Source organism: Galleria mellonella, unplaced genomic scaffold, assembly GCF_026898425.1.
Source record: "Galleria mellonella isolate WM207_F2 unplaced genomic scaffold, CSIRO_AGI_GalMel_v1 utg90, whole genome shotgun sequence".
NCBI lineage: Eukaryota > Metazoa > Arthropoda > Insecta > Lepidoptera > Pyralidae > Galleria > Galleria mellonella.
Window position 1 is genome coordinate 2,526,272 of NW_026442172.1, and position 16,573 is coordinate 2,542,844.

A 16,573-nucleotide genomic window follows, 5' to 3' on the forward strand; every position below is an offset into this window, starting at 1 on the left:
GAAATTTCCTGTATTAATTAGGAGATAAAAATTAATATGAGAAATATGTTTTTAAAGCTAATTATATAAAATCAATGAAATCGATGTAAGGAATATATAACAGCGTACTTGCATACAAACTAAATTTTATCCTCACAACAAAAATGAAAGTTAATACGCAGGTAAATGGGTCTTATCCTAACTTAACACATAGGTAGCATACACTAATATACACTAATACACTAACTACCTGACCCGGCAAACGTTGTTGTGTGTATAAATTATTTTTTCTGAATTGAAAGACCCTAATCACCTAGGGGTATGAAATATATTTTACGACCTATTCTGTTAGCTGTAAAATATATATAAAAAATATCATAAAAATCGATCGAGCCGTTTCAGAAGAGTGCGACCACATACACTGTGACACGAGATATTCATATATACATATTAACGTGAGCAAAGCCACGGGATAGACCTAATGTACAAACAAAAGAAAAAGTTAAGAACCCACGTCTTATTTTTTAAGATACATATAGCAGTAGGTATACCACAGTCAACTATAAATACTACGAGTCGTTTCAAAGAAAAAAAAAGCATTTTATCTCTATAGAATGTTACTCGAAATATTTTTATAATTTTGCCTCACTGTAGCAGCATTTTTCTCTTTTAGTGCTTATGCTAATAGTTACTTTTGAGACTTCTTTTTATATTATTCTCCAGGTATTTATTACTTCCAATATTCTCATGAATTTACAGAACCTTAAAGTACCTACTATTTAGTTTCTTGAAATTGTTTACTGAAAGCATCTTTAGTAAACGAATCTAAGAGAATAAGCAGATATAATTTTGTAGAAGCGGCGAATGGGCTTACTGCACATAAGTCACTGTCACAACCCGTGTCTGCTGACACGTTTATGTTATTTTATGGCGTTTATATTACAACAATGATTAAAGATAACATATTAACGCTACTCCACCAGTGTTTCTGGTTCCATTGCATTCAGTAGGTAAGTTTATTTGAGCGTTTTACGTTATTAAAAAAGTTTGCAGGTAGTCTGCAAATAACGATGCGAGTTCAACCAATATTAATATAATGTGGTGTGTTTTACTAAAATTTGTCTGTATAAATATTAATTTATTAAAAATTCAGTGTGCAGTTCATTTAAGCTGTTCTTTATTCACTATTGTCTTTAGACCTCTCCCATAGAATACCATAAAAACGTTCCTGAGTTACCTGCGTCTATTAATTTTATGTAACACATTTGAGTTCATGGATTTACTGGAGGTTGTCTTACATCACATTTGCCTATACAGGATTGCCTTTCGAGAATTATTCTTTTCCATCGATTGTCAATCTTCTTGGCTACATAAATGAACCATTGCCACTTTAGATTGCTTATCTTTGTAATTATTATATTACTAAATAACTAATAATCTAAGTCACGTCTGTAACTATCAAATCACTGTATAAATTAACGATTTCTAGAAATACTTATATACATTAATATCATACTACTATTTCTATAGATAGATCAATAATTAAGCTTAGTAAAAAAAATATGCTTGTGATAAAAGGGATTTAGTATGGTTTTCTGGTCTATATTAATATTCTGGTCTAAATGAATATATGTCAGAACTTTTACCCAACATATGTATATGTAACGTTGAATATATATTGCTCTATATCATATCGTGACAATATAAATAAATACAGCGTCCATAAACTGTCAAAAACAAATGTCACAGTCGTGTTTTTGTGACTTTATCACGATCACGTGTTTAGAAATACTCACGGGAGGGAGATATCGAATTCAGCGCAGGTGAAACCGCAAATTTCCTCCTTGTTGTTCAACAACGGAACATCTGAGCAATATTTTCCAAAGTGCACCGACCGAATAATCGGATCCTGGAACTTGTTTTCTCGCTTGTAAATTCCGCAGCTTCGTCCACGCGGAACCCGTTAACTCCCATTCCTGCGGATATATCCAGTAACATTTCTTTGCGAATGTCTAAGACATATTATGGAACCTACACTTTTAACTCAGTATTACTATAAAATTACATTTAACAATATTAAGAAACATTATTGGGCATACTCATATAACACAGCGCTATACAGTAAAAAGAAACTAATCAGACTCTATATGTATATAAAATATTTACATTTGTGCTTAAAAATATATCTAACTGTTGTTATTGTACAAATCATACAAATAAGAAAGTACATACAATCTGTTTTGATTTGAAACAGCTTGAATATTGAAAAGTATTTTGATTGCCAAAAACTTTATCAGAATACAGGCGAGTAATTTTAAAATCGAAAGATGAAGATTTCTAAGAATACATTAAAAGTTTTAATGTAATGTCTAAAATTACAATCTTTGAGATCCTTACCAAAGTTGTCTCTGGAAATAAAGTATGTCGACAAGCAAGGTGCCATCAAAACGTTTAAGTAAACGTTTGTAGGTATCTTAATAAAATATTTCCATTAATGACTTGTCAAAAACAAACTGTTTTAGAAGGTGCTCAAAATGTTTTGCCATTACCGGCGGCTCATTTTCAATGTTGTTATAATAAGAGCTGTTGAATGCTGGGGGCGTCAAAATACAAATAAAAGGCCAATTAAGTAACTAGAAATAGCAGAACTGGATTAGTTTTCACATTGTTTTATTCAGCCCTGAGGCGCCAAGCTACCAAAATCTCAATTTAAAAAGATATATAAAAACCGTTTAAAAATACACTTAGATATGTGTCAACTTACTGTTTGACAGTACTATTAATATGTACAGGTATATACTTGTATATTAATATCATCGTCTAAAGAACTGTTATTCTTTGCAGTGTGTGTAACTTTTAATACGGTATTTTTTAAAAGGTTGAAAAGAGAACGATAACGTTACCGCTTGAATTACAATGGCAAGGCACCAGTGATGGATAATGGATGAGGGTGAAGTCAGATCTGTTAATCCATCGTGACGAATTCACCAAGAATTAACCATAAGAATTTCCAAGTCGACCGCTTGCAGGCCAACTGAAGAATGTATATATTGATAACAATAAGTCCATTCTCAACAATTGTCCTTACTAATAATATTATTATTATCATAAAAATGAAAGAGAGTACATTAATTTGTTTATTACCTCTTGGTACCTATCTTAACCAGTCGTTATGAAATTTAGTACACATGTTTTATATGTGATGAGAAAGAACTTAGGTTACTTTAAATCCCAGTCAATGAACATATTCCTAGACACGCGGACAAAGTTGCGTGTAAAAGCTAATTATAACATTAAATATCTTTGCCGTCAACGGTAAATCAGTGGACATTGATGTATTGTTCGCAACAAGACATCAATGTCCACTGATTTACCGTAGAGATGTGACAAATAACATAAATAACTTCCGGCAATTTAAGATTTTTATCCGACAGAATTGTTGAAGTGGTACATAATTGGTGCAAAATATACTAATTTGAATCTACCGAATTGAAAATCTCCTTTTTGAGGCCACATAAAAATAAAATTCTACACTTTCATACAAATTTTAAAGGTAATATTTGATAGAGAATCATTTATATGTTTTAGTGTTAAAGAACATTATATTTGATTAAATCAATATTTCAAATAATATTTTAAAGGTGATTAAACCTTCTAATAATGAAATGAATACCTTAAAATAATACAGTGAAAGAATACATACATTTTAATAGGAAATTCTCGAAAGTTTATTCTATATATAATTTTTTATACAACTTAGAATGGCAAACAAGCTGACGGCCCACCTCATGGAAAGTGAAACGTATCCATCGCCTATAGACATGATCAGTACCATGGACATAACAGAGTATACTGTTTCGCCCATGATACCCCCCCATGCGTTGCCATTCCGGAGGACTCAGGTGTTATTCCTCTGTACCCTGTAAATTCACGCCATATCCCACCCTTCAAACCGAAACACAACCATGCAAACACAACTGTTTTACGGTTGAAAGACGGATGGAACAGAGGCACCCAAGCTTCTGTACAAAGTCTCCCTCTGGTATGGGGGAGACCTATGTTCAAAAGTAGACAGATAATACCTGAGATGATGATGATGAAGTTATTGCTTATACAAGACTAATTCTGGTCAGTATCGTCTACTGTAGATACGAGTATAAATGTCGCATACAAATACATCCAAGTTGGAACTATCAGCATACTAAATTACATGGGGATCCGATGAGCTATTGATACGCTGTGAGCTTAGTAAACACTATAAGGGGTAGTTCGTATTTGCATTCATTAAAAATGCTTTTAAAACGCTTAATTCTAATTTTAATATTTAAAATGGTTTCAACCGCCTTAAATAGAAGAGAATATTCTTAATTATGCAGTATGTTTTTATGTGTATGTTACACGATGTCTGCACCAATTGTAACGTAATTTTTTATAAACACTTTAAAACCTTCATTATTAATGCGACCCTGACGTTGATTTTGTTCAGCTACTTATATATATGACCGTATTTATGGATATTGGAAATCTGTAGTTGTTCATTGACTTTTGTTACTGACTATACCCCATATTTACCAATTCAGGTGATTCCTGAAGATAGTTTTTTTTTCAATGGCTAGTGATCCATGTTAGTCCCGTACTCGATTCGTCATAACAGAAATTTATTTCTAAAATTAATAATTTTTTAAATTATAGAAATTAGAACCAAACTCCATTTTAAACAATTCCATATCTATTCTATTATTCTTAGTTATTAAAAAATTGTCATTAGTTATAGACATTATATATATATATATATATATATATATATATATATATATATATATATATATATATATATATATATATATATATATATATATTTGATTCCAAAAGTACAAAACTTCCATTAAACTGGTGCGTTCAAATCATTTGATCCCACTGTTTTAAATGTGGAAGTTTCAATGTTTCAAACACGCTTAAAACAGTTTAAAAGCAGTAGCAGGATTTAAACGAAATTTACTACATATATATAACATAATTATGCCGGATTTACATAGAGTACTAAATATGCCGAATAAATTATAATATTACTTTATAGAAACATAAAAATAAACATAATTTACATAAAATAGGTAAAATAAATAAGGTCAATAATAAAACAATATTATTTAAATAAAAGCAAACAAAGATTATACTGCCAGAAAAATAAATAGGGAATTCATATTAACATAGATAATTGTAGACAATAAGAAGTTCACTTACACCATTACGCCAACACGAATAAAGCCTCGTTAATTATATCATAAAAAAAATCCCAGCCATTACGTGCAAAAAGTTGATAAATAATCGTAATATAGGCCGAAACTTTAGCCCCTAGGGACTAAGATTTGTATTAAAGAAATCGCATACGTAACAGGCACGTTCGACATACTTGTAAACAATTAAACATAAACAAAGTTCACCTGTTTTATTGTTAATATTAATCACTTGAGCTGTCACTGTTAAGTAGCGATAATCATGCGATCACGCGTCTGGGAACATCGCTTTTCGCGGCGTATTCCAGAAATGAAACGTAGAAGGTAGCGCGCGCCGTAGCCGCGGCAACCAGACTGGCCCCCGTACTACGGGTTACGCTCTACGTTCCTGACGCCCTACGCGTGGAGGTTCGCGCAGTCGCAATACTTCTAACAAAATCCATCAAGTGTAGGCGCTGTTAAACAAAAAGCTTCAGTGTTATATACTAGTAACTACTGTTCCATTTATTTAAAACTTTAATTGCAAATTATTGTATTATGATTGTCTCTTTTATAAATGTCTTTTCTATCATTAAATGATCTTAACATTACGCAAAGGTAAAGTATTGTGCTTTTACTTATTTGAATTATTTTGGCCTCAGGCTTGTGCACAATCGCAATATCTTAAGTTGTAATAAAATACGACGTTATCTATTAAACTTCGTATAGATCAAAACTTATTTAAATCTAGACAACAGTTATATCGAAAATAATCAGCAAAAATTTAATAATTTTGAGGCTAGATTGTTAAAAACAAATATAATAAATGCAAATTTTCTCACTATATTTATCATTACTAAATATTAATACGTTATATTAGAAATGTAAAAATTTCTTTGTTTGTTACCGTTTGACGCCTTAATGACTCAAATAATCGTGATGAATTTGGTATAAAAAGACAGAACCTGAGCTTTTTGCCAGTCGATCGATATCATTATATTCTAGAGAGTAGGTATTTTAATTAATAATTGATTGTTTTATAATAATATAAATAATTTCTTTTTAACCATTTTAATAAAATTCCACATAAAGAAAAGTAAACAGAAACATAAATAAATGGATGTTTTATAATTTTTCATGTTGTTTTTAATTCACCTACAGGTCTTTCAAACGTGAATTTAATTTTTCAGGATGGTCGATTTGCTTAGCAGAATTCAAAGACGAAAAATATATTATATGACTACTTATTTATTTTCATCACCTTATTTTTCGGTTTCATACAAACAAATATTGTACAAAATCCATGACAATAAATGAGCAAAGTCGATAAAAAATTAACAATATTAAAAATTGTATTAAAAACAAAAATCCCAAATTAAACGTGGATTTAAAAAAAAATTGTGGTAAAGCATTCCCGTGGAATAATTTACGATCATATTAATACAAGAGAAGAAAAGGGAGCAGCTAGTCTTCAATTTATACCATATTCTCAGATAAATTATTTTTTTTACACTAAATGGTTGTCTTATTAAAGATGTTTAAAAATTGAGTACGTATCAACTGTAAAGTTATAGTGGAGTGCAGAGTGCAAAGTTGTAGAACTTTGCAACTTTTCAAATGTTTTACTGAGACACTTAATATAAATTATTTTTGCATCTGAACAGATTACATCTTTTTTATAAAAAAAAAAAAATTATAATTTTAATAAAAGCAGTCGTCATTTGCGTTTGAGCGATCATCACATCATACCAGCCATTTACTGACCACTGCTTAACATAGGCTAGGCAGGCGAGTTGGCTAATGCAGTTAAGCTTTGGTGATGTTTTAAGAGGAACAGTGCTCTCCATCACTTAATCCTTAAGTTTCCTTAGTCGTCTCTTACGGTACCCATGGAATGGAATGGCTCATTCTATGCCGGAACTAGGCGGCACATTTAAGAAATGCGTTATATTATTGTTATTGTAAACCTACTGCTACTCGAAAAGAAAAATAAAGGCAATAATCTTTTTACCAACAGCACACCTGCAATTTAGTCTCCTTTCTCCAATATTGAGAGTACATGGGTAGTGAATGGGTAGTAGACACCAATTGTCGCTAGATGAGGTGCAAGCTCTTGCCCTCTGTGTTCTAAAGAAACTGCTGAACCGAAACTTTGTAAGTACATTTAATTATAGAGTAAGTATATTTATTTTAAATAATTCATTACATTTGTTGAATTTCGACACATGGCAGAGCGCCCAACCAAGTTCAAAGAAAAAGGGACTGGCGACACAAAAGCCTGGTGTAAAATTACTTAAACCATTTCGAGCTTACTTTTGACCCCTTCACAACTCGAAACCTATTTAATAACTATCATGAGTTATACTGTATTGTAATTATTTATATCAGTTTTACTCGCATTATAATATTTGTTAAACAGAGCCTCCTACCCACTATTCTCAGAGATTCTAACAGTGTAACCGTTTAGAGAATATCACAGGATAGACTTACTATCAGGATTCAGGAAGTATACTTTAGGTAAAATAAAACAGTAAACTTAATACGAGTCCCTATATTAAACCGAATGAATAACTTTTTGAAGATAAAAGATTTTTCTGCTAATTAATAAATAGTAAATACCCTCTGATGAATTACTATACATATAGACGTGCTCACCATATTGTGGTAAAATTTTAATCATTAGCGCTCTTTTAAAGGAACTGAAAACTAACTAAACAACTAAACTGAATATTATTTCCAAAGCAACATGGGTCGATAAATGACATAAAATATTGAACTTCCCATAATAACACGGCGCGTCCACCTGTTTTAAGAGGCTTCATTTGTCCTTCGACCTTGGGCCGTAAGATCGTAGCTTTACCTTTTTCCCCTACTACCTGCTAAAAAGTATCGCGATGACAGAAAGTAATTGTTTTGTCTGACGAAAGTGCTTATAAATATATTCTTTATTTATTTATTAACTCTTTATGGCACCACGTAATGAATAATACAAAAATATATACACATATAAATAATTATTATTAAACTGAATGTAAACATGGGTCAATAAATGATATGAAATGTTGAGCCTCCCATATTAACACGGCGCCTATATAAGGCTCACAAAATTTCCGCCCTAATAATTATATTCTATAGCATAAATTGATTCTTTGATTTATATACTGTCAGCTATTTCACCTTGTATAAAATATATATTATATATTTTTGGATACATATATAACAATTTCAACTAATCAGTAAATAGTAACAGACTATACGAACACAACTAATTATCTCTAGATATACATATATATATAAACTAAATATAGTTCAAAATATAAAAAATAACAATATAAACTTACCATTCATATCACTGTGTATCATATTCCATTAGCAACACACATAAGCTCCAAAATTTCAGAATTACGGAAAACCTGAAGAAAAAGAAACCTACAAATAATAATGTATAAAAGCCTCCGAACAATGATAACTTAATTTTTAATTAAATGCACTAAATACTTCGTTTCAAGATCTGTAAAAAGTGTCGTCTAAATAAGACGCATTCGGGCGATAATTTTGTTCTACGAGAAATAAAGAAGAATAGAATAGATAATATTTATTGATCACAAAACCGTTGTACAAAAAAAAACACATAATCATAATTACAAAAGAGAAAAAATTACCAAAGGGTCCCCATCGCGCAAGATTAAAAAAGTAGACAATTTTATAATCTTGATAAAATTAACGGTTCATCATCGGAACAAGAGAGACATTGCCAAAATTAGTTTAGAAGTGGCTAAAATGTCGCATAATAAAATTAAAAAATGTGATAAAAATAAAAATAAATCCGTGTTAAAAATAAAAAAATCGAAATAAATTTATTAAATTTTTCGTATCTTTTTTTAAAGTAAATTGTAATCCCTATGTATGTTACATTAACCTACGTGCATTAGCCTGTTTTTTTTTTAAATTTATTTCCTTAAGTAGTTTTCATTCTTTGAGTGGCGTCAACGTACATAGTTTCTGATTTGGACAACATACTCAAAGAAATGTATTTTTCTGATGTCGATTTTTGAATTCTTTAATTTAATTGAAGAATATAGGATAGGGTTTTTTAATGATCATAAATTAAACTTTTACTGGTTTTATACTATTATCCTTATTAATAATATAAATGTGTGAGTTTGTTTGTTGTTACCTTATAGCGTTTTAACGATTGAACCAATCACTATAAAATTTAATATAGGTACATGTACTATGTGAAGTATAAAAAGATATAGGCTACTTTTTATTCCGCTCTGTGAACATATGCCCATTACGCATACAAAATAGCGAGTGAAAGCTAGTTACTAATAAACAAGGCTAATGATTTGTAAATAGAATAAATAGCATTGAATGAGTTAATAAACATAACATAAAAGTAGAATATCAAACTTTCAAGAAGATAAGAGAGTTTATAAATAAAGGACAATCATAAAAGGAACAGAAGAAGAAAATACGATTTAGATCTTGTTTGCGCCACACTCACATATATTTCTGTCTATTCTTTAAAATTCCGCCAAATGAGCAGGAATATAAACATGGCCAATACGCATACGAATTATTAAGCTTGTGACAATGTTATTGAAATTTAAAGTAAAAAAAAACAAGGTTTTAAACGAATTGATAGTTGAATTTTATAGGTAATAGATAGATAGATACTCTTTATTGTTTCCTCCAATGATTTTTTTTTTTTTTTATTTAATCATACCAAAAGTTTTTGTAAATATAAATATCTCCTGAATACTCTTACTTCGTAACTAAGCTTCGTAAATTTATTTCAAATTCCGATTCTAACGGATTCAAAATATCCTCCAATCGAAACTAAGAAACGTTCAAAGACAATTATTATGGGTTTAGTTAATATTTTGACTCTTGATCGGGAGTCAATTTGACATTGACATTAACAGTTTGACAGCCAGCCCAGCTGGTTTAATTCAAAAGTCAAAACAAAATGTTTACTTCAGTTGATACCTATCAGCAACATAATTTGCTTTACTCTCTGGCTTGCATTGTTTCTTTTTTTTAGTATCTTACCGCTGTATCTTGAATGTAACTTAGTGTTCTTTTATTTTTAAAACTTTTAACATGAAATCTACTTCAACATTAACGCGATTTCACAATTGTTACATTCTACGTGATAATAAAATAATCAAAGAAGACCTATGGATTCGTGATGGAAAAATCGAAAATCCTGAGCAAATATTCTATGTAGAGCAACGTGAAGCAGACTTAACTGTAAATTGCGAGGACTTACTCATTGCCCCTGGGTTCATTGACATTCAAATAAATGGTATGTTTCAATCGTACATAGAAAATACTTACTTTTGTTCATTTTTCTTGTAATTATTTATTGTTATTAATATATATGCTATATATTATAACGATGCCCTTATATTTTCAGTGTCACTTTATGCTACTATTTTTATGTGCTTACTACACACTAAACAATAATTACCTTGTCAGTGTTAATTATTACTATAAGTAATATTTGTTTTGCCTTACAAAGGTGGCTGGGGAGTTGACTTTTCATACGATTCAGAAAATGTTCAAGAAGGACTAAACAAAGTTGCAAAAGAGCTATTGTCACATGGAGTTACCTCTTTTTGTCCAACCATGGTAACATCAGAACCTGAAAAATATCATAAAATCTTACCACAAATAAAAAAGACTCCAGGCGGTAGACATGGTGCAACTATCCTTGGTGTTCACTTAGAGGGGCCATTTATAAGTCCAGCCAAAAAAGGTGCTCATTTAGATGAATACATCAGGGTACCTGAGAAGGTTAGTGGTACATTTGAAAGTAATCCAATTAATGCCTTATTAATTTATTAGAATATTACCTGCAGTTTATATATGATGATATATTTATAGATGATAAACTCCAACACACTAATCAACATAAATTTTTTTAAAGAAGTTAAGTAAATTATAAAATGTTACACTATCTCTCCATTTAACACATACATTTTAATTATTTTTTAATGAATTTCTACAATTGAAGTCCATATACATGATAATATAATTTCGATTTAGCTTTGACTTTGTCTGAATATGGTTATGCAGACAGTCACAAGAAAGTCGAAATAATATCATCCTGATGTATATGTTAATCAACTAGAATAAAAGAGGCTTATGTCCTTTGTGATGATTTATTGAGGTATTAACATATTTTTTCATTAAATAAAAATGAAATTATATCTATATTTTCTATGTTGGCATGATACCAATTAATGATGATAAAAAAAGATAAATTTAAGTCAGTTGGCCCATCATGACGAATTCAATGGAAATGAATCATGATGGTTTTCAAAGAGGACCATGCAGTGGTGACATTATATTGCTATCAATTAGGTTATTAGTCCCCATTACTCATTAGTAATAATTTTTTTTTCTCTGACTTGCAGTGTCAAGAAGTAAAAAATAAACTCACACTAATTTATAATTTTAGAAAGGATTTTATTGTTTATTTCAACTTCCATTAACTAGGTCAGTAACTTTTTTTATTGTTTTTGTCTGTTACAACATTTATCATTACAAGTTTATCATTAGCCTACTTTTCAACAAGAAACTCTGTTTAATGAACCCTTTATCTACCACTATCAGTTGGTATTGAACAATATATGCTATTGAACTTTTTATAAATCATTGTGATAACTGTCTGAGTACCTATGCAATATGAAAACATATTTTACTATTATACATTGCATATTTTTTTTTATTTTATATAAGCAGCTATGGTTATTCATTGTATACAGAAAATAATGTGTACGAGTATGTCCTTATTAATATTTTCAAATAGTGACTTATCCTAACACTGTTCAGTTTTTAATACAATACAGCCTATATGTATGTTGATATTATTATTTAAAAATTATTAAAATCAATTAAGAATTTAAGTATATTCATCACCATAGGCATATTTAGAGAGCGAGCCGGGTAGGCATTGCTCACCTTAGCATCGTCCAGCCAACCCCCAAAAAAATAAGTTTAATCTTAAATACATCAATATTCAAACAAAAAGTCTCTCCTCTTTATAATATCAGTTTAGAAGTGATAGTGAGTTTGTTTATTACCTCTTGGGGCTTGAACGATTTGACTACTAAAGCCCAAAGTTAAATAATATCTCAAAGTTCTAAAAGACAACCATAGTATTAAAATTAATGTAATCTTTCTGGTATGTTTTTATATACATTCAGTACATTTTTTAATTGAAGCATTTGTAAGTATTAAAAAAAATTTCAGGGTTTAGAAACAATGAAGCAAGTGTATGGAGCTTTAGATGATGTGGTAATTGTAACCCTTGCACCTGAACTGCCAGGGGCAACACAAGCTATAAAAGATCTGACCAAATTAGGCATAAAAGTAGCTGTCGGTCATTCGTCTGCCGGCCTAGCACAAGGAGAGGATGCAATAAGAAATGGTGCCAACTTGATTACACACTTATTCAACGCTATGTTGCCAGTACGTATAACTATTGTCTATTAGGTTTCAAATATTTTTTTATGCTGTCTCCTATAGCAGAAATGAACAGCGCCATGAATATCTTTAACTGAGTAAACTGTATTCAATTTTAGAAAATAGGTACAATTTTAATATTGCATACAAGCTTTTACTCGCAGCATCGTCCTGGTAACCTAGATGTGTTCACTGACCATTCCCATATAATATTTATGTATATACTAAATTTCATATTAAGACGAATTTGCAGATTTATAATATATATTCTGTAGAGTTAAGAATAAAGAATACTGGAAATAGACTGTACTAGTATTGATTCTTTATTCTTATCATATCACTACCTGACGAAATAAAAAATATAACTTATTGTATTTGTATTTTAATTAAAAGTTGAAAAATAAAGATGCCTATTAGAGAGTGAATAACAGAAAATGATGAATTTGTAGTAATTGACAGCTTTTACGCTTATAGTTCCTATAATATAAAAATTTATGATTTAAAAAAATTATCAGCTAAAATATTTAGTAGATAGATAGATACTCTTTATTATTTCATCCAAAAGATTACAATAGTAGACTTATTATTTATACTTAGTTATTAAACTTTTGCCCCTTTTAATCTTTGTGGCACTATTTTTAGTTCCATCACCGTGATCCTGGTTTAGTTGGACTTTTAGCATCAAAAACGGATAAACAAGTGTATTATGGAATTATATCTGATGGTATACACACACATCCATCGGCATTGCGGATAGCATGCAGGGCTAATCCTGAAGGTAATAGACATTAAAATCTTAGTAATAATATAAATAATGGTCAATAAATTTAAAATTAAGTTACGCAGTGGCAGGTCGATAAATGATATAATTTTTTGAGAGAACTCAAAAATATTAAGTAACAATCATATAATTATTTACACAATGACATAATTTGTACTTTTCTATTAAATAGAACTGGTATTGCATCTAATTTATTTTTATTGATTGATTTTATAAATACTACTATAATTTTATTATTATTAACCTAATGAATAATTAACCTAATGTTAAAATACTTAAGTATAATAATAAACTTGTACTTAACAATCAACGAGTTTGCAAGCTTTATAAGGCGAATATTCGTACTTCACGATAAATCAAGGTCTGTAAAAACAATGTTCTGGCAAATAAATATGTATATCTATCTATTTAATTATTATTATTATAAACTAACTTTTTGCTCACTACTTCGTACGCATGAATATCAGCCATGGAAATAAAATACTTCTTGATATAAAGGACTTCTAGATGTCATATCAAGATAAAATATATGCACATCAGTTTTTAAGTTAAATCTTCTAAAACACAACTGTAAAAACATGCATTCAATTTGGTGCAATAGCCGTAATGCCGGACCATATAGACAAATAAAACTTTAAAATTATTATTTTAGCATCTATTACTCTTATTAAGGTCCCTTATATTAATTTTTCTTAAATATCTACCATGTACAGACTTCGTCAAATTAAAATTTTATTATATTAGATTATATTTTTTTTGTGATGATGTTTGTTGTCATTCACACTTAAAAGGGTGATAGATTTGAATGAAATTTCGTATATAAATTGATGGTGAAATAAATTATTTCCTTGTACCGTCAAATTCTTAGTAACAAATAAATATCTACACATACAACAGCCTTGACTTGGCTGTCCGCCATCTCTTTAATTGGCGACAAATTATAATTGTACATTTGCAATACTTAATATTGTAGATACTGTAAATTTACATTCCAACGTAAAAGTCACTTAAAACAGTAAAATAAAATCCTTTATTTTTCAGGACTGGTGTTAGTAAGTGACGCCGTAGCAGCTCAGGGATTAGCTGATGGTAACTATCGAATAGGACCACAAGCGGTCACAGTTGAGGAAGGCCGTGCATACCTTACAGGAACGAAGGTCTTATGTGGCAGTACCACTGCTTTAGACTCATGTGTACTTACTTTTAAAGATTCTATAGGTAAGTTATTCATCGTATTTTATATGTATAAAGCGTTCTAGATCGTTATTTTATACAACTTAGTATCAGTTGCATGAGAAAGAATACCTATCTATAAACTTATCTTTGAAATTAATCAGATGTGCTAGTTATACTCGTCTCACGTTTTTCGGTATTTTACAGAATGCTCCTTGGAGTATGCTCTGCAAGCAGCCTCCTTACATCCAGCACGTGCACTCGGTATTGACAACAGAAAAGGAAAACTTAATTTCGGATATGATGCAGATTTTATTATCTTGCATCCTAAAACCTTAAAAGTTCTATCTACATGGATAGCAGGTGAACGCGTTTTCACACGTCAAGGTGATACCGCATAACGTACAATGTACTAATGAAATTGTATTAATACACATATATCTGTCACGCCTGCCTCTAAAATTGTATATATATACCATTTTTTCAAAATAAACTTATATATAATACCTATCTTATTTGACAACTTTTATAGTGCTGTGACAGTAACACAGAAACAGTAGTTTGAATAAAACGTTTCGTTTTCATATCTTAATGTAACAAATTTTAGAAATTTTATAAATTGGCTGATGTCTTGGTGCTCTGGACTAAACCCCTAGATTTTCGATCGCTGATCTATTATAATATTCTTAAATTGGAAATCAGGTAATTGATGTGATTATGTGATACTTCAGAGTGCTTTTTAGTTGTGCCTTAAATTTACCGTGATTGAGATAAAAATGCCTGCTATATGCTCTAAGGCAATGCACGAGTAATATCTGACGAATGGTTAAGAGCGTTTGTAACTTTAGCTTACCAAAGTGTGGCAACATGGAAATTGTCTTTATCTACCAACTTAGTACAGATAAGAAGAAAACGAACGCAAACCGACTTTGGTCTACCATAAATTAATACACTGAATATCAATGAGTCACAATTTTAGTAGAGTGGCGATTACGATTTATGAGGTCTTAATAACAGTAAATAAAATATAACATATACATTATTTTTGATAATAAAAGTCATCGCACATTATATATATTGATGACAATAATGTACTAGTCAAACTAGTACATGTTTCTTTAAATTTTTGGTTTGGACCTTAAATTTGGAGACACTGGGGCCGATTCTGAGGCGCTATTTCTCTAATCCTATCTCTTTAATATTTTAATTTGATAATTTCGAATTTTCTGTTTTATGGACCATTGTAAACTAAATTTATAAGAAATTTTGTACATATTGATTCTTAAAAGTTTCGGTGCTATCCCAAAATAAAATTTTAAGAGATAGAATTAGAGAAATGGCGTCCCAGAATCGACCCTATTGCTTGTAATTTAGTATGTAAACATATTAATCAATTTTATTCAAAGTGAAGCAAAAAATATGATTTGTTTGCCATTACTACGAATAGGTAAATATGTTATTTTTTGTTAAAAAATTATAATAAATATGCATCATATACTGTTATTTTTTTCTTGAGAGTTCCCCTTCACAAAACACCTATCAAATATCTTATACTAATATTATGATATATACGATAAATATATGTAATCACAGATTTTTTTTTTTCGATTTCTGAAGCTATAAAGCACTGGATATTTTACAGTATTGATTTCTGATAATATATTGTTGACCAACCTGCATTGAACAATATAGAAAGTTAATATAGTTTTTAATATTTAAATTGCTGAAATATAAAAGAACTTGATGACAATATTCTCAAATACAAGTTCCTTCGTATCTATCCAAAGCTGTGACAATTTCAACAATCTACAAACTATGAAATAGTTATCTAATACGAAGTGTTTTTTTTAATTGGTATTAGCATTATTAAATGCACTTCTCGAACAGAACTAATTGCGGTGACAGTAGCTAAGAGTAGTTCATAATAATAATTTTTAGTTTCTAATACTCT

The 16,573-nt window shown here is 30.0% G+C and overlaps 2 protein-coding genes across 5 annotated transcripts in view; one reads left to right on the top strand and one right to left on the bottom strand.

Annotated features, from left to right (window-relative positions):
* Positions 1–5,585, bottom strand: part of LOC113523526 (leucine-rich repeat-containing protein 15) — a 40,487-nt gene extending 34,902 nt beyond the window's left edge. Inside the window, exons 1-2 of one of the 4 annotated variants that reach the window (XM_031907588.2) lie at positions 5,221–5,585; positions 1,776–1,955 (exon numbers count right to left, since the gene is read on the bottom strand). The gene's annotated coding sequence lies outside the window, so the exon portion shown is untranslated. The remainder of the gene's footprint in view (positions 1–1,775; positions 1,956–5,220) is intronic. The other 3 variants (XM_031907589.2, XM_031907586.2, XM_031907590.2) reach the window with 3 other exon arrangements.
* A 4,567-nt stretch (positions 5,586–10,152) lies between these two features.
* Positions 10,153–16,120, top strand: LOC113523312 (N-acetylglucosamine-6-phosphate deacetylase). Its single transcript, XM_026909229.3, has 6 exons — positions 10,153–10,503; positions 10,720–10,994; positions 12,456–12,674; positions 13,311–13,446; positions 14,491–14,667; positions 14,830–16,120. The coding sequence occupies exons 1-6, from the start codon at positions 10,299–10,301 to the stop codon at positions 15,021–15,023; spliced, it is 1,206 nt and encodes a 401-aa protein (XP_026765030.2). The 5' UTR covers positions 10,153–10,298; the 3' UTR covers positions 15,024–16,120.
* The last annotated feature ends 453 nt before the right edge of the window (positions 16,121–16,573 follow it).